Source organism: Nomia melanderi, chromosome 10, assembly GCF_051020985.1.
Source record: "Nomia melanderi isolate GNS246 chromosome 10, iyNomMela1, whole genome shotgun sequence".
NCBI lineage: Eukaryota > Metazoa > Arthropoda > Insecta > Hymenoptera > Halictidae > Nomia > Nomia melanderi.
Window position 1 is genome coordinate 11,397,473 of NC_135008.1, and position 17,352 is coordinate 11,414,824.

The 17,352-nt window shown below is 33.9% G+C and overlaps 2 protein-coding genes across 14 annotated transcripts; both read left to right on the forward strand.

The window, feature by feature from the left end:
* The first annotated feature begins 933 nt into the window (after positions 1-933).
* LOC116434619 (uncharacterized) lies at positions 934-8,068 on the forward strand. 9 transcript variants are annotated; one of them, XM_076371487.1, is made up of 22 exons: positions 1,067-1,177; positions 1,525-1,573; positions 1,651-1,735; positions 2,370-2,490; positions 2,570-2,785; positions 2,917-3,112; positions 3,184-3,293; positions 3,367-3,502; positions 3,587-3,710; positions 3,802-4,002; positions 4,080-4,302; positions 4,372-4,497; positions 4,592-4,772; positions 4,855-5,099; positions 5,718-5,870; positions 5,960-6,035; positions 6,113-6,245; positions 6,336-6,639; positions 6,710-6,843; positions 6,934-7,134; positions 7,202-7,309; positions 7,383-8,068. In XM_076371487.1, exons 3-22 carry the CDS (start codon positions 1,673-1,675, stop codon positions 7,803-7,805), a joined length of 3,474 nt encoding a protein of 1,157 aa, XP_076227602.1. In that variant the 5' UTR covers positions 1,067-1,177; positions 1,525-1,573; positions 1,651-1,672; the 3' UTR covers positions 7,806-8,068. The 9 variants fall into 9 exon arrangements, with proteins under 9 accessions (XP_076227604.1, XP_076227602.1, XP_076227603.1 ...); XM_076371488.1 differs by having other exon boundaries at positions 1,074-1,156; XM_076371486.1 differs by lacking the exon at positions 1,067-1,177 and adding an exon at positions 1,220-1,393.
* Positions 8,069-9,144: 1,076 nt separating this feature from the next.
* Positions 9,145-16,628, forward strand: LOC143174990 (uncharacterized). 5 transcript variants are annotated; one of them, XM_076371506.1, is made up of 20 exons: positions 9,145-9,874; positions 10,411-10,531; positions 10,614-10,829; positions 10,917-11,112; positions 11,187-11,296; positions 11,944-12,082; positions 12,164-12,287; positions 12,379-12,573; positions 12,657-12,861; positions 12,931-13,056; positions 13,151-13,331; positions 13,414-13,658; positions 14,277-14,429; positions 14,520-14,595; positions 14,673-14,805; positions 14,896-15,199; positions 15,270-15,403; positions 15,494-15,694; positions 15,762-15,869; positions 15,943-16,628. In XM_076371506.1, exons 1-20 carry the CDS (start codon positions 9,812-9,814, stop codon positions 16,363-16,365), a joined length of 3,453 nt encoding a protein of 1,150 aa, XP_076227621.1. In that variant the 5' UTR covers positions 9,145-9,811; the 3' UTR covers positions 16,366-16,628. The 5 variants fall into 5 exon arrangements, with proteins under 5 accessions (XP_076227621.1, XP_076227619.1, XP_076227617.1 ...); XM_076371504.1 differs by having other exon boundaries at positions 11,947-12,082; positions 12,379-12,579; XM_076371502.1 differs by having other exon boundaries at positions 9,146-9,874; positions 12,379-12,579.
* Positions 16,629-17,352: the final 724 nt, after the last annotated feature.

Below are 17,352 nucleotides of genomic sequence, written 5' to 3' on the forward strand. Positions count from 1 at the left end.
CCCCTAAGCACCGGAGACAACAAGAATGCAATTTTCTTCTTTGCCGATTTGATGTTTTTGTAACATTGAATGTTCTAGGAGATTTATATTATATGGAAATTCGTTAAATTTGTTTCTATTGTGAATTGCTGCAATTCGAAGAATCAACGTCGAGTTTCTTTTATTACGGTGGATGGGGTGAAACTTGTGAAATAAGAATATAACCTATTAATAGCGAATAGAAATCATTCATTACTGTCTATTAACAGGGAAACGAATTTTATGTTTAAAATAAAGAAATGAAACTACTGTTTTGGAAGACTTGAAATCTTTGCGCAAAGACGCAAAATTAAACTATCGACTCGAGTTTACTTCTTTTAGTGTCGCCATCTGTGGAGTCTAGTAGTACAACAATTTTATGGATTCTATAATATCGGCGATATTAAGACTGTCAATGAGTGATCTTAACGACCTCTATATTGTAAGAAGTAAGTAACTTAGATGCTATGTAAAAACAGTGCATCAATATTGATTTAAAAGTATAATTAATGAATATTTCTAAACAACTGTATTTTTATATTTAACCCAATTCCTCTGCTACAGTATTCTTAATTGTCCATATTGTAACTGTAGAATATAAACCAACTACATTGTTTTATAGTGGAACATTCTGTCTTTCAACAGGGGTGTTGAATTGGGAGCACGCAAGCCACCTAAGGTCTTTCCCCTCACAGCTTGATGGTGAAAGTTACCCTCGCCATATCTTTCTCCTGTTTATGTTGAATATTATGTACTACAGGTTGTTCAGGAAATGGTTTCTAGGATGGCTCAGGGACAAAAGGTTCCTCATTAGAGATTTTGTTTATGATTTTTTTGATTGGTTACGTGTAACCGTATTTACCGATAGCAAACTAGTATCTAAAATGAGACGAGGAAAGATACAATCTGACCAATCAGATCCTCATTCCTGTCAGAGTTCATCTCCTGAAGTACGCGGATACCAGTAAGTACTTACTTATTTAAATACCATAGAACTGCACGTCAAAGCTTGGGAAACTTCAAAAGTAGAGATAGTAGGGGAACCGTTGATCATAAGTCACTAACTTCAGGGGAAACAATTCGACACTCTTGTCTTTCAATATCATTATTTAATAAATAATACCTGAACATCAAAATAGTAGGATAACTGAAATTTATTGTAAAGTTTCATAAATTAATTCTTCGATTTATTTCATTTGTAATCCTTTGAAATCATTGGCATTGTAAAATTATAATTTCGATCAATTCTTGAATATATACTATCAAAGGAATAATTTTGTCGGTATATTGGCAACATCCGTGTTGTCGCTGATAAAGCGAATTTGGAATAAAATAGCGTGGACTGCGTTGACTGCCGCTAAAATTTTAACGTTGGGTACATTTAAAAAAACGATAAAAATCAATTTGATAGAATTTTCTTACGTAATTTCGTTGTAACGTTAGACCAATTCCTGCAGAAAAATACACTTCTCTGTGATTTTAATATTGTATATTTCTTTTTACTAGTTTGTTAGTGACTGATCATCGTTTGCAGTTTTTGTACCTGCATGGTTGCGTGAGTGTTGCAGACAATTGTCTTACGTGTTACGACGTTTAGACGATTGCCAATTTTTTGAAATTTTGGCTTCGTAGTTTCAGTTACAATTGAACTAACATGATTGAAGTTACGGTAAAGACTTTGGATTCACAAAATCATGCCTTTACTTTGGAAGACGACGTAAGTATCTCTTTCTCCATGTTTTAAAAAACAAATCCCTATTCTTGCATATTCGTGACTTCTTGACAACATTATTTATTGTAATTGTTTGAGAGTTAGATATCTCTTATGATATTTCCTGCACATTTAAAAATTGTTACTATAGAGATAATATGTTGATTGTGTGTACCATGTTACTGTGTTCTTTGGCACATTCAACTCTGAATATTGGTTATTTCTAATAACTAATCACCTACTAATCTGTATTATTATAATTCCTTATTATCTTTATAATCAACTGTATTTGAAACTAATGTTTACCAGTTTTTTGTAAGTAATTTTATATATAGTCATAATATAATATACCTTTAGATAAACTTTTGTATGTTACTGTTTGTTTACTTTTGATATAGATGCAAATCAGTTATATATTGGGATGTGGTGCAATTACACTTGTTATAATTAATTCACATATCAATATAAAATCCCATTGCATTATTTTACATAATTGCAAAATAAATATTATCTAAGTTAGGTATTATTTATTAATCATTATCACATAACAGATGCAATATACCTAAAATATATGAATAATTAAAAATAAATTTATATATCTATGACATAAGAAGACCTTGTTTATTGATTCTTTTTAAAGCAAATTATTGTGCGAGACTTCAAAGAACACATAGCAGAGGCTGTTTCAGTTCCAGCAGAAACACAAAGACTTATTTATTGTGGTAAAGTTCTTCGAAATGAGAAAAAGTTAAATGAGTATGGTAAACATTTTTGGATTTCATTATAATGGAGTTTTAAATATTTTATGAATATACAAAATATTAAATATTTATTATGTAGATGTTAATGGAAAAGTTATTCATTTGGTGCAACGTGCACCACCACAACATGATCAGAGAAGAAACGATGGAGGTCAAACTCAAAATCAAAATCATGGAGTACATGTCTGGAGAAATTTACGAAGTACACGTTATAGACTAACTAGAACCCAAATGCATGGCAATGCTATATATGTGGGTGCTATGTCAGTACCAGCAGAAATTGTTGAAGGGCATGGTATGATTAAGGAATTTGTGAAACAGTATAATTAATTTTTATGCTTTTATATAGATATTTATTTTGTATCATTTTATTATTTTGCATCATTATTATTTCAATGATATATTATGTATCATTTTGTTCAACAGACCTACCAGTACCTCAGTTGAGTAACAATTTATCCGACAGCCGTTTATTCTTGGCAATACAAATGTTAAATCGTGCAAATGTACTCATAGAGAGGCTAGCAGATCCAAACTTACCTCTTCATCCCCAGTCATCTGAAAGTAATCAACAGCCTGTATTCCAACAAACTCAAGGACAACATGCAGAAACAGAACATTAGTGAGCAAAAAGGGAATTTTAATAATTGTAAGGTAACTGAATGAAATAAATCAATAAAACAATCTTTTTAGTAATAATAATAGCAGAGCAAGTGTTACTACAAGATTCACAGAAGCTACTGCAGCTGCACTTGCAGCTGTCTTGTCTGCAGTTGGAGCAAGAAATGTCACATTACTTAGAGGTGGGTATTTAAATAAAATAACATATAATAATGTAAAACATTTAACTATATGTGAAAATTTCAAATATCAAAGCAGGAAATAGTGAAGACACTATGGACACAACACCTGCCAATGATACCAATGAAGAGAACCAGTCAGATGGACAATCGTCACAACCCCAATCTGAACAACAAGGGTCTACATCAAATAGTGAAGGATCATCAGATGGGTAATTTACATAATAATAATAACAATCATTATTCGGATATGTTAAACTTGATGATATAATACATCATGAAACTAATATTTTTAGACTACTACGACCACGATTCATGGCAGAATTATTAGAACAGTTAATGAATGCACTGGACAGTTTACGACCATATTTTGAACGTTATCGTGCGCTTATGCTTGCTGATGAAGCATTACCCCGTGGGGTAAGTACATTAACTTCTTTACATACATTCTAAAAGTGGGATTTATTAAATTTTTTAACAAAATTTGAATAAAAATCGTTCCAACATATAGGGAGGACCTGGAAGTGTTGAAGAAAATCAAAGAATAGTTGATGGCGTCAGTGAAGGCTTGCACTACATATCCCATGCCTGTCACGCATTGAGCGATATAATTGTTGATATGGGTCAACAACCACCCAGGAATCTGAGATGTAGACCAATTATTATCCAAGAGTCGACTATTTTGCAGCCTGGTGTACCAATTCAGGTAGAGGTAAAAACAAATCGTATACAATATTTTCATTTTTGTTTTATTATTGAAGATATTGTTTTATAATCAAACGTTTGTAGGCACATTTTAGTATACATGGTCAAAATGCGTATAATAATAACAGTAACGAGGAAAATAGTGATAGTGCAAACACGACTGCACAATCTGAATTAAATGAAACTAATACTGAAGAAAACAGTCAACATCAAGAACCTGAAAGCGGGACTCAACGACAACCAGAGTCGCAACAACAGCCAGAGTCGCAACAGCAACAAGAACAAGCACAACCTCCGTTTGGTATGGGTAATGAAATACTTTTCTTAAATTATAAATGTTGAACGTTTCGAATTCGAAGTAAAACTTATTTTTTAGGTACAATCTTCAACTTGCCAAATGATATGGTATTAATGGAGGTTAGCCCCGAAGGTAATTTTACGACTGGAAGTGAACAATTGCAGACTGGAGAAAATAATAACAATAACAATAACAATAATGGTGGTAAGTTAGTAATGGAATTGACGTGTTGCTTCAATTTTTAATAACCTGTGGGTTTAATTGATGTTGTTTACACATCACTAAATTGCCTTTATAGGAAGAATAAACAGTGCCGCCGATTTGATTCGAAACATAATGCAGGCAGTTGCAGGCCATATTGTGCCAGCTGGTATTACTACCACCACCATCACGACCCCAAATCTTCCAACAGCTGGAGGACAACAAACAAATTCATCTCATGATGGAAATACAAACGCTGGACAAAGTACACAAGCTCGGTACGTTCATAATGTGTTACAATTATGAAGCACAATTTTGCCTAAGCTTTTGATTACTTATCATTGTTATCTTTATTTATAGAAGTAACGTAGATACTCATCCTACTACGGCGACACAAACTAGAAGTACATCGCGTCAACAAGCGCATTCTTTAAATCTTGGAATGAATTTGGACCAAGGTCTTGAATTTGATCCTTTCCTTCCTTGTAATTCTCACCACGTTCGGCGATTACCACCAGCAACATCCCATGCTACCACTTCTACATCACAAAGAGTTCGTCCTAGTCAAGCATCAGCAACTGAAAGTCAGCCTCAGGCGCAAACAGGTGTGCGATTACAATAACGGTGAAATAATGACAGCCTTAAACACTGCTGTTCAGTAAAATTATTACTGTTATTTACCAGTTGACTCATTCCTGTGAGGTTTTGTGTAGCCAACTTCGATTATGTACCCTTGAAATATGTTGTCAGGGTCACGATTTTAAGCAGTTTCTTTCTATACATGGTCCGTCGCACGATTATCGAGATATACCCAAAAGTATTTTTAACCTTACCCATTTAATGTTTTGCATTTTTTCTACGGTTTGAGTTAAATTTTAGTTACATCGGGATTAGATTTAACTTGTATTTAAATTGGTGATGAATAGTATAACAATATAAATATTGCTATGTATATCTCTGAAAGTAAACTTCATGGACTGTTCATAATGATTTGTTTAACTTATTGTAAAGTCAACTGAAGTCTATGAGGGGGTGAAATATTTAAATAATTGTAGAAGCTTTTCAAGAATATCTCAGAAGTCGAAACTAAATGATAGTAACATATATAATAGAAAGTAGCTCAATATCACATCCCTGACAACATCATTGAAGATCAACATAGGTGAAAATGTGGCTACTAACCTCCATATTTACCATATTATGATCATTATAATTATTCTTAGCAACAACTTCGGCAACCACAACTAGTAATACTAATTCTATAAATACCATGGCTTCATCATCACAAGCAAGTCCTTTTATGAGGACGTTGCAACAGACACTAGGAGAAGTTATGGAAGGTCAACAACAAGCCACATTTGGCACCAACAGCAATAGTAAGTAACCAAGTGTAATATAAGTTATTATCTGTTTTTTTTTAAGCAATATTGTATATTTTCTTGGTATATTGTCTATTTCGATTTAGTTGAAGTTCTTGATCTTGTGAGGCAGATGATTTTATTTACACGTCCAAGTAATGATATGGCAATGGAAACAGAGAGGTTTGTTAATTATTCGCATTATATGTTTTTATTCGTTATGGGAAATGTGGTAAGAATAACATTGTTTCATTTTTTAGGGACCTTTATTTGTTTGTGTTAAACGACTTATTCCGTCGTACTGTAGCAGAGATTTTGGAACCTTTACTGTCGGCCTTTTCACAGGATTCCATGAACGAAGGAGTTTTCCTTCTCAACTTAACTAAATGTGTGGTAATGAAACAACAAGTATATTACTTGTGAACAGAAGTTTAGAACATTATATATAATATCGCCATATAATTTTTATGATAAAATACATAGTTTCAAGATATGACGCTTCTTGACATGAGAAGATTGCATCATGGACAATGGAAATCAATTTCTCGCCAAAGAGTGCCGCTAATAGTATTTCTGAAAAACACTTTCCCAGATTCTTCTGGAGAAGAACTTCCAGAGCAAATTATAAATCGTGCATTATCAGAAATAAGACCAAAATTGCAAAGTTTGTTCGCGACAGCAGAAGTTAATAATGGTGAAAATGGTTTGCGCATAGATATTTGTGCAACTATAGAAGCGTTGCTTCAACGCCATATCAGACATATTGTACAATTACTGTTTGATAATGGTTGGTCTTTTATAAGTTGTGAACATTTCCTTAAGTTCTGTTCCAACAGTATAACATAGTTTCTTTCTAGATATCAACGATATCACATTCGCACAAGAAACGTTTAATATTTTACAAGATTTAAAGAAGCAGTTACTAGCAGTTCTCGAACATTCTATACACGGTGGTTTGTCAGAATTTGTGTCTATGCTCGCACGTTTCGGAGTAAGTTATGTAATTTATATGGTTTATATGATTATTCGGCCATGTTTTCTTTGTTTAAGTATGTAATTCATATATTTCTGTTTTAAATAGAATGAAAGAGTGGAGGGTCTTGGGTCTTTTATAAGACCGTGGTCTGAAGAATTCTTTATTTCTGCTAATCATAACGCGACACAACCTCCTGATTCAGAAATTTTGCCACTTTTAATATATGAAGATGTGCCTTCTTCTCAACTGTCAGAAGTGTCCTCAGATTCAACGCAGCGATCAAGTCAAGCACAGCCTGAAGTAGAGGTATGTTTCATATGAAAACAACTTAAATATAACATGGATTTGATTGAACACATCTGTACTGTTATAGCCTATGGAGACCGAAGTTGTAGAAGAAAAAACAAATTTTGGAAATTCGTTACCAGATGATAATGCTGGAGTTCCAGAAGCGTTTCCAGTTCTTGAAGCGCTACCCTCAGTGAGTTCCAGTTTGTATTTATACGAGCACTGATGTTCGAAAAAGTAATAATGTCAAAATAATTACACTGTAGGATTGGGTACCAATAATTGCCCGAGATAACGTGAGACAACGTCGTCAATTATTAACACAGGGAATGACAAATGGAAGTGTAACAACACTCAGTGATGCCTATTTAGATACGCTTCCCACTAAACGTCGTAAACTAATTGAACAACAAAAACCACGGTTATTAGTCAGTACTACACCTAATCATTCAGCAATATCAGCGTCCATGGAACGCTTAGTCAGAGAAAGTGTCAAGCGTGCTGGCGTAGAGGAAGTTGATGGTGCTGCAGTTGCGGTTGCCAGTGATCCTAGCGTTAGACGTGCATTCGGTCAAGCAATTAGAGACTGCTTGAATCCACGGAGGTATGAAACACCAGACTTTCCAGATTCTTTACGTTTTCCTAATGCTACTAAATATTTCGCGGATCAAGATAGATCACCTAAGTAATATATTTTAAGCACAAATCAATTTATATTAACTTAGAGTAATTATGAAAGCAACACCAGATAGCTGTAAAGAAAAAGTGAAATATAAGCAGAGACTAAGAAAGATACAAGATGTATTCACAACTTGTAACCACAGACATTAATAATAATTGTATCTGTACCCGCGAATTTAGTGGAACACATACTGATTTGATAAATCTGGAATACATTGAAACAATTTCATACAGTAAAATATAATGTAAACTGTCAAGTTTGTTCAATCAACATAGCTTGTAATCTTATACGGTACACCTGGTTTTTCAGTGTATAAATACGTTAAGTAATGAATACTGTACTTGCACATTATTAAAAATTACAGTATAATCCATCACCTATACTCTCCCATCATACTCTTAAAATATAGATTTGTTTTAAAAATAAAAACATAGATGTCGTAATACAACTTTTTCTGCATGTATTATAATAACAATGGACTAGCTTTTCAATTTTATTCGATAAACTATGAACACTAATTGATGATTGGTTCCATTTCAAAGTACCATCTATTCTCTGCAAACTTTTAATTAGATCGTATTATTTTTAACTAATTAATTTTAAATAATGCCACAAATATACCGTGTCGAGATTTAATTTGTCGCGCTAGAGATCTTGACCTTACAACCCTATCAGTGAGACTACGGCTTTGGTTGTCATCCAGAATAAACAATGCATACATATAATTACAATTTAATGGTTTGAAAATTTGTATGATCCTTATTACAAAAAATTATGATATAGAAATGAATTTCGGAAGATAAATTTGGTCGAAAGAAGAAACATATAAATTACGGGCTATAAAATAAAATCTAAAAATGGCCGCATTTTTAGGAGTTAGTTTCATCCCCCTAGAATAAATTACTGGGAGAAATAAAGTTACGTAATATATACCTATGTGTGTTCTACATATTCTCAAGGATTTCTAATTTTTTAATTTCCGAATTAACGAACATTTCTTGTACGTTATATTCGTTATCATCCAAAAAATTTTTTAATTGGCTTTTTAGAAAATCTAATCAAGCAGTCTTATGATAATAATAATTACATTTAGCAGGTTATGCAAAATTTGTTGCACACATTATATATTCATCGTGCGAGACAAAAAAGACAACACAGAGGAAGATCCTTGGTACGGGACGTGACGGCTTTGTATACATGACCGTTTCAGCAAATCGCACGCTAAAGTCGTAAATGCATCAGACAATGGGCGGACTTCCTTCCACTTTAGCACTGAAACCCGTATTCCTTACATCTGCCTTTTTCTGTCCCACTCACAATACAGATAGCATGAGTTTTGTAACAGTTAACTGAAAGTGGAACTGGGGCAACTTCTGGAGTGGGGATTAGTAATTACAATTAAAGAACTTGCTGATCGAGAATCATTGGTTCCAGAAGAGGCAGTTCGAAAGACCTGTATTAGCATTATGATTTCGATCAATTCTTTTGCAACTACTATCCAAAGAATAACTTTGTCAACATATTAGCTCCGGTTATAATGTCCTGATAAAGCGTAAACTCTATAAACTAGAGCTATTCAACAATCCATTTTGCGCACAACAAGGGTAGCCTCCATTCAGTCGGGGAAAGACCCTTGATTAGTGGATCAACTTGTGATTACGCAGTGTAGGTCCTTAAGAAGGGTGATCACCACTACGTGTTTGAAAGTAGTACACAGAGCAATCACCATAGCCTGCTGTGGCGTTGCGAGCTACTCGAAATTCTGCCCGGGTCATCTTATGGACTGCCCGCACGGGCAAGTGGCTGAACGACATTGTTGTAAACGAACGTGTTCCATCGTGTTTACTGTCACTCTGAAATTTTAATATTGGTTTTATTTAAAAATACGATAGAACCGGATACGATAATATTTTTTTACGTAATTTCGTTGCAATGTCTTAATACTACGGTTGTAAATTTACTGAAATTTTGACATTGTAGTTCTGTAAGATAATTCTGGAAGACTGATCCAACATGATTGAAGTAACAGTAAAGACTTTAGATTCTCAAAATCATGCCTTTACTTTGGAAGACGACGTAAGTATCTTTCTCTCCATATTTTAAAAAACAAATCCATATTATTTCATATTCATGACTTTTTAACAATATTACACATCATAATTGTCTGAGAGTTAGAAACCTCTATCTTCTATGATATTTTCTGCACATTTAGAAATTGTTACTATACAGATAATATGTTGATTGTGTGAACCATGTTATTGTGTTCTTTGGCACATTCAACCCTGAATATGGTTATTTCTAATAACTAACCTCCTGCATTTTATAATTCCTATTATTATGATTCTCTATTACCATTATTATCAATCTTATGTGAAACTAATTCTCAACAGCTTTTTGTAATTATTACGGTCGTTATACTATATATCTTAGGACAAAATTTTCTATAACAGCTTGTCTACTCGTGGTATTAGATCTAAATCAATTATATGTTAATGTATGGTGTAATCATGTTTTAATTAGTTCACATACCAACATGAAACACTTGAATAATTGAAAATAAATTCACAAATCTATGACATCAAAAGACATTACTTATTGTTCTTTTTTTAAAGCAAATTACTGTGCGAGACTTTAAAGAACACATAGCAGAAGCTGTTTCAGTTCCGGCAGAAACACAAAGACTTATTTACTGTGGTAAAGTCCTTCGAAATGAGAAAAAGTTAAATGACTATGGTAAACATTTTTAAATTTCATGATAATTTTGAAATTGCAATAATTTTATGTATACGTGAAGAATTAAATGTTTATTACGTAGATGTTAATGGAAAAGTTATCCATTTGGTGCAACTGGCACCACCACAACCTGGTCAGAGAAGAAATGACGAAGGTCATGCTCAAACTCAAACTCATACAGCACAGGTTTTGCGTAACCCACGAAGTACACGTTATAGACTCGCTAGAACCCAAATGCATGGCAATGCTATGTATGTCGGAGCCATGTCAGTACCAGCAGAAATTATTGAGGGACCCGGTATGGTCATAGTTTTCAAATAGTATAATTTATATTTATTTGTAATTATTTCTATTTATTATAATATTCATAATTATATTTTAACAGCATTACCAGTACCACAATTGAGTAACAGTTTATCGAATAGCCGTTTAGTTTTGGCAACAAGGATGCTGCAGCGTGCAAACGTACTTGTAGAAAGACTTGCAAATCCAAATATACCTCTTCACCCTCCATCTTCAGAAAGTAATCAATCATTTTCTCCCCAACAAGCTCAAACACAACAAGCAGAAACAGAACATTTGTGAGTGGGAAAGGAATTTTAATAATTATGGTATAATTCAGTAAAATAAATCAACACAACACTTAATTTTTCAGTGCTAATAATAGCAGAGCAAGTGTTACCACAAGATTAACTGAAGCCACTGCAGCTGCAATTGCCGCAGCCTTGTCTGCAACTGGAGCAAACAATGTAACATTATTAAGAGGTGAGTATTCAAACTTGGTTACATACAAGATGATACTGCTAACGCGACGCACGATTTTTCACCCACTTGTAGCAATCTTACAGAAAAAAGTTTAAGACAAGAGTCACAGGGTATGGGGTTTTCAATAAATATCAGTAAATAAATATTTCGAAAACAGATTGTTTTTATGTCGAAATCAAAGTCATCTTGGGTTTTACAAATAGGAATACATAATTTTTTTACCATATTGTAGAGGACATCAAGGCGAATTCAAAACACATATTATATGATGCTTTTACTAACATATTATTCTATTTACAGTAGTGCAAATATGAAATATTTAGCTTCCCGTTGTATTTGACTTGAAGACACTGTAAATATTATTTCACACTGAAGTGATCACTGATTGTAAACACGGAATATTGCTTGGACGAAATCGATAGTTTGTCGTTGCGGTTACTTTGTTAGTCTTCGTTGGTTATCATGCAAGATCGTACTTCCAATATTTGGTGCAAAATAATTGTTTACAACAATCTGACCTCTTCGATGTCAACTTTTTTTCATTAGATTGCTGCAAGTGGGTGAAAAATCGTGCATCGTGGTAGAGGTAACACCTTGTATAATGTTATGACACACACATTTGCATGTATAATTTTAAAATATCAAAGCAGGGAACAGTAGAGGTGGTATAGAGACAGTACTATTAAATGATAACAATGAGGACAATCAATCAGAATCACAACAGTCACAAGAACCCCAATCTGAACAACAGGGACCCACGTCACGTGATGACGAACCATCAGATAGGTAATCTAGATCATAATAGTAATCTCCGCGAGCACAACCCGAAATTTACAACATAGCATGTTACGCATTTAATATTTGTAGGCTACCACGACCACGACTCATGGCAGATTTGTTAGAGCAATTAATGAATGCACAAAACAGTTTGCGCCCATATATTGAAAGTTACCGTGCACTTATGGTTGCTGATAAAGCATTACCTACAGGAGTAAGGAAATTAACTACTTTACATACATAGTGAAAGTGGGATTTATTAAATTTTTTAACAAACTTTGAATAAAAATCGTTCCAACATATAGGGAGGACCTGGAAGTGTTGAAGAAAGTCAGAGAATAGTTGATGGCGTCAGTGAAGGCCTGCACTACATATCCCATGCCTGTCACGCGTTGAGCGATATAATAGTTGACATGGGTCAGCAACCACCCAGGAATCTGAGATGTAGACCAATTATTATACAACAGTCGGCTATTTTGCAGCCTGGTGCACCAATTCAGGTAGAGGTAAAAACAAATCGTATACAATATTTTCATTTTTGTTTTATTATTGAAGATATTGTTTTATAATCAAACGTTTGTAGGCACATTTTAGTATACATGGTCAAAATGCGTATAATAATAACCGTAACGAGGAAAATAGTGATAGTGCAAACACGACTGCACAATCTGAATTAAATGAAACTAATACTGAAGAAAACAGTCAACATCAAGAACCTGAAAGCGGGACTCAACGACAACCAGAGTCGCAACAGCAACAAGAACAAGCGCAACCTCCGTTTGGTATGGGTAATGAAATACTTTTCTTAAATTATAAATGTTGAACGTTTCGAATTCGAAGTAAAACTTATTTTTTAGGTACAATCTTCAATTTGCCAAATGATATGGTATTAATGGAGGTTAGCCCCGAAGGTAATTTTACGACTGGAAGTGAACAATTGCAGACTGGAGAAAATAATAACAATAACAATAACAATAATGGTGGTAAGTTAGTAATGGAATTGACGTGTTGCTTCAATTTTTAATGACCTGTGGGTTCAATTGATGTTGTTTACACATCACTAAATTGCCTTTATAGGAAGAATAAACAGTGCCGCCGATTTGATTCGAAACATAATGCAGGCAGTTGCAGGCCATATTGTGCCAGCTGGTATTACTACCACCACCATCACGACCCCAAATCTTCCAACAGCTGGAGGACAACAAACAAATTCATCTCATGATGGAAATACAAACGCTGGACAAAGTACACAAGCTCGGTACGTTCATAATGTGGTACAATTATGAAGCGCAATTTTGCCTAAGCTCTTGATTACTTCTCATTGTTATCTTTATTTATAGAAGTAACGTAGATACTCATCCTACTACGGCGACACAAACTAGAAGTACATCGCGTCAACAAGCGCATTCTTTAAATCTTGGAATGAATTTGGACCAAGGTCTTGAATTTGATCCTTTCCTTCCTTGTAATTCTCACCACGTTCGGCGATTACCACCAGCAACATCCCATGCTACCACTTCTACATCACAAAGAGTTCGTCCTAGTCAAGCATCAGCAACTGAAAGTCAGCCTCAGGCGCAAACAGGTGTGCGATTACAATAACGGTGAAATAATGACAGCCATAAACACTGCTGTTCAGTAAAATTATTACTGTTATTTACCAGTTGACTCATTCCTGTGAGGTTTTGTGTAGCCAACTTCGATTATGTACCCTTGAAATATGTTGTCAGGGTCACGATTTTAAGCAGTTTCTTTCTATACATGGTCCGTCGCACGATTATCGAGATATACCCAAAAGTATTTTTAACCTTACCCATTTAATGTTTTGCATTTTTTCTACGGTTTGAGTTAAATTTTAGTTACATCGGGATTAGATTTAACTTGTATTTAAATTGGTGATGAATAGTATAACAATATAAATATTGCTATGTATATCTCTGAAAGTAAACTTCATGGACTGTTCATAATGATTTGTTTAACTTATTGTAAAGTCAACTGAAGTCTATGAGGGGGTGAAATATTTAAATAATTGTAGAAGCTTTTCAAGAATATCTCAGAAGTCGAAACTAAATGATAGTAACATATATAATAGAAAGTAGCTCAATATCACATCCCTGACAACGTCATTGAAGATCAACATAGTTGAAAATGTGGCTACTAACCTCCATATTTACCATATTATGATCATTATAATTATTCTTAGCAACAACTTCGGCAACCACAACTAGTAATACTAATTCTATAAATACCATGGCTTCATCATCACAAGCAAGTCCTTTTATGAGGACGTTGCAACAGACACTAGGAGAAGTTATGGAAGGTCAACAACAAGCCACATTTGGCACCAACAGCAATAGTAAGTAACCAAGTGTAATATAAGTTATTATCTGTTTTTTTTTTAAGCAATATTGTATATTTTCTTGGTATATTGTCTATTTCGATTTAGTTGAAGTTCTTGATCTTGTGAGGCAGATGATTTTATTTACACGTCCAAGTAATGACATGGCAATGGAAACAGAGAGGTTTGTTAATTATTCGCATTATATGTTTTTATTCGTTATGGGAAATGTGGTAAGAATAACATTGTTTCATTTTTTAGGGACCTTTATTTGTTTGTGTTAAACGACTTATTCCGTCGTACTGTAGCAGAGATTTTGGAACCTTTACTGTCGGCCTTTTCACAGGATTCCATGAACGAAGGAGTTTTCCTTCTCAACTTAACTAAATGTGTGGTAATGAAACAACAAGTATATTACTTGTGAACAGAAGTTTAGAACATTATATATAATATCGCCATATAATTTTTATGATAAAATACATAGTTTCAAGATATGACGCTTCTTGACATGAGAAGATTGCATCATGGACAATGGAAATCAATTTCTCGCCAAAGAGTGCCGCTAATAGTATTTCTGAAAAACACTTTCCCAGATTCTTCTGGAGAAGAACTTCCAGAGCAAATTATAAATCGTGCATTATCAGAAATAAGACCAAAATTGCAAAGTTTGTTCGCGACAGCAGAAGTTAATAATGGTGAAAATGGTTTGCGCATAGATATTTGTGCAACTATAGAAGCGTTGCTTCAACGCCATATCAGACATATTGTACAATTACTGTTTGATAATGGTTGGTCTTTTATAAGTTGTGAACATTTCCTTAAGTTCTGTTCCAACAGTATAACATAGTTTCTTTCTAGATATCAACGATATCACATTCGCACAAGAAACGTTTAATATTTTACAAGATTTAAAGAAGCAGTTACTAGCAGTTCTCGAACATTCTATACACGGTGGTTTGTCAGAATTTGTGTCTATGCTCGCACGTTTCGGAGTAAGTTATGTAATTTATATGGTTTATATGATTATTCGGCCATGTTTTCTTTGTTTAAGTATGTAATTCATATATTTCTGTTTTAAATAGAATGAAAGAGTGGAGGGTCTTGGGTCTTTTATAAGACCGTGGTCTGAAGAATTCTTTATTTCTGCTAATCATAACGCGACACAACCTCCTGATTCAGAAATTTTGCCACTTTTAATATATGAAGATGTGCCTTCTTCTCAACTGTCAGAAGTGTCCTCAGATTCAACGCAGCGATCAAGTCAAGCACAGCCTGAAGTAGAGGTATGTTTCATATGAAAACAACTTAAATATAACATGGATTTGATTGAACACATCTGTACTGTTATAGCCTATGGAGACCGAAGTTGTAGAAGAAAAAACAAATTTTGGAAATTCGTTACCAGATGATAATGCTGGAGTTCCAGAAGCGTTTCCAGTTCTTGAAGCGCTACCCTCAGTGAGTTCCAGTTTGTATTTATACGAGCACTGATGTTCGAAAAAGTAATAATGTCAAAATAATTACACTGTAGGATTGGGTACCAATAATTGCCCGAGATAACGTGAGACAACGTCGTCAATTATTAACACAGGGAATGACAAATGGAAGTGTAACAACACTCAGTGATGCCTATTTAGATACGCTTCCCACTAAACGTCGTAAACTAATTGAACAACAAAAACCACGGTTATTAGTCAGTACTACACCTAATCATTCAGCAATATCAGCGTCCATGGAACGCTTAGTCAGAGAAAGTGTCAAGCGTGCTGGCGTAGAGGAAGTTGATGGTGCTGCAGTTGCGGTTGCCAGTGATCCTAGCGTTAGACGTGCATTCGGTCAAGCAATTAGAGACTGCTTGAATCCACGGAGGTATGAAACACCAGACTTTCCAGATTCTTTACGTTTTCCTAATGCTACTAAATATTTCGCGGATCAAGATAGATCACCTAAGTAATATATTTTAAGCACAAATCAATTTATATTAACTTAGAGTAATTATGAAAGCAACACCAGATAGCTGTAAAGAAAAAGTGAAATATAAGCAGAGACTAAGAAAGATACAAGATGTATTCACAACTTGTAACCACAGACATTAATAATAATTGTATCTGTACCCGCGAATTTAGTGGAACACATACTGATTTGATAAATCTGGAATACATTGAAACAATTTCATACAGTAAAATATAATGTAAACTGTCAAGTTTGTTCAATCAACATAGCTTGTAATCTTATACGGTACACCTGGTTTTTCAGTGTATAAATACGTTAAGTAATGAATACTGTACTTGCACATTATTAAAAATTACAGTATAATCCATCACCTATACTCTCCCATCATACTCTTAAAATATAGATTTGTTTTAAAAATAAAAACATAGATGTCGTAATACAACTTTTTCTGCATGTATTATAATAACAATGGACTAGCTTTTCAATTTTATTCGATAAACTATGAACACTAATTGATGATTGGTTCCATTTCAAAGTACCATCTATTCTCTGCAAACTTTTAATTAGATCGTATTATTTTTAACTAATTAATTTTAAATAATGCCACAAATATACCGTGTCGAGATTTAATTTGTCGCGCTAGAGATCTTGACCTTACAACCCTATCAGTGAGACTACGGCTTTGGTTGTCATCCAGAATAAACAATGCATACATATAATTACAATTTAATGGTTTGAAAATTTGTATGATCCTTATTACAAAAAATTATGATATAGAAATGAATTTCGGAAGATAAATTTGGTCGAAAGAAGAAACATATAAATTACGGGCTATAAAATAAAATCTAAAAATGGCCGCATTTTTAGGAGTTAGTTTCATCCCCCTAGAATAAATTACTGGGAGAAATAAAGTTACGTAATATATACCTATGTGTGTTCTACATATTCTCAAGGATTTCTAATTTTTTAATTTCCGAATTAACGAACA

Excerpts from the sequence above, each read along its gene's own strand:
- LOC143174990 (XM_076371502.1), top strand. The coding sequence starts at position 9,812 with ATGATTGAAGTAACAGTAAAGACTTTAGATTCTCAAAATCATGCCTTT. Across the intron at positions 12,862-12,930 it reads GCAACCTCCGTTTGGTATGG|GTACAATCTTCAATTTGCCA; the intron begins GTAATGAAATAC and ends CTTATTTTTTAG. Across the intron at positions 13,332-13,413 it reads GGACAAAGTACACAAGCTCG|AAGTAACGTAGATACTCATC; the intron begins GTACGTTCATAA and ends CTTTATTTATAG.
- LOC116434619 (XM_076371489.1), top strand. The coding sequence starts at position 1,673 with ATGATTGAAGTTACGGTAAAGACTTTGGATTCACAAAATCATGCCTTT. Across the intron at positions 3,503-3,586 it reads AGTGAAGGATCATCAGATGG|ACTACTACGACCACGATTCA; the intron begins GTAATTTACATA and ends TAATATTTTTAG. Across the intron at positions 4,498-4,591 it reads TAACAATAACAATAATGGTG|GAAGAATAAACAGTGCCGCC; the intron begins GTAAGTTAGTAA and ends TTGCCTTTATAG.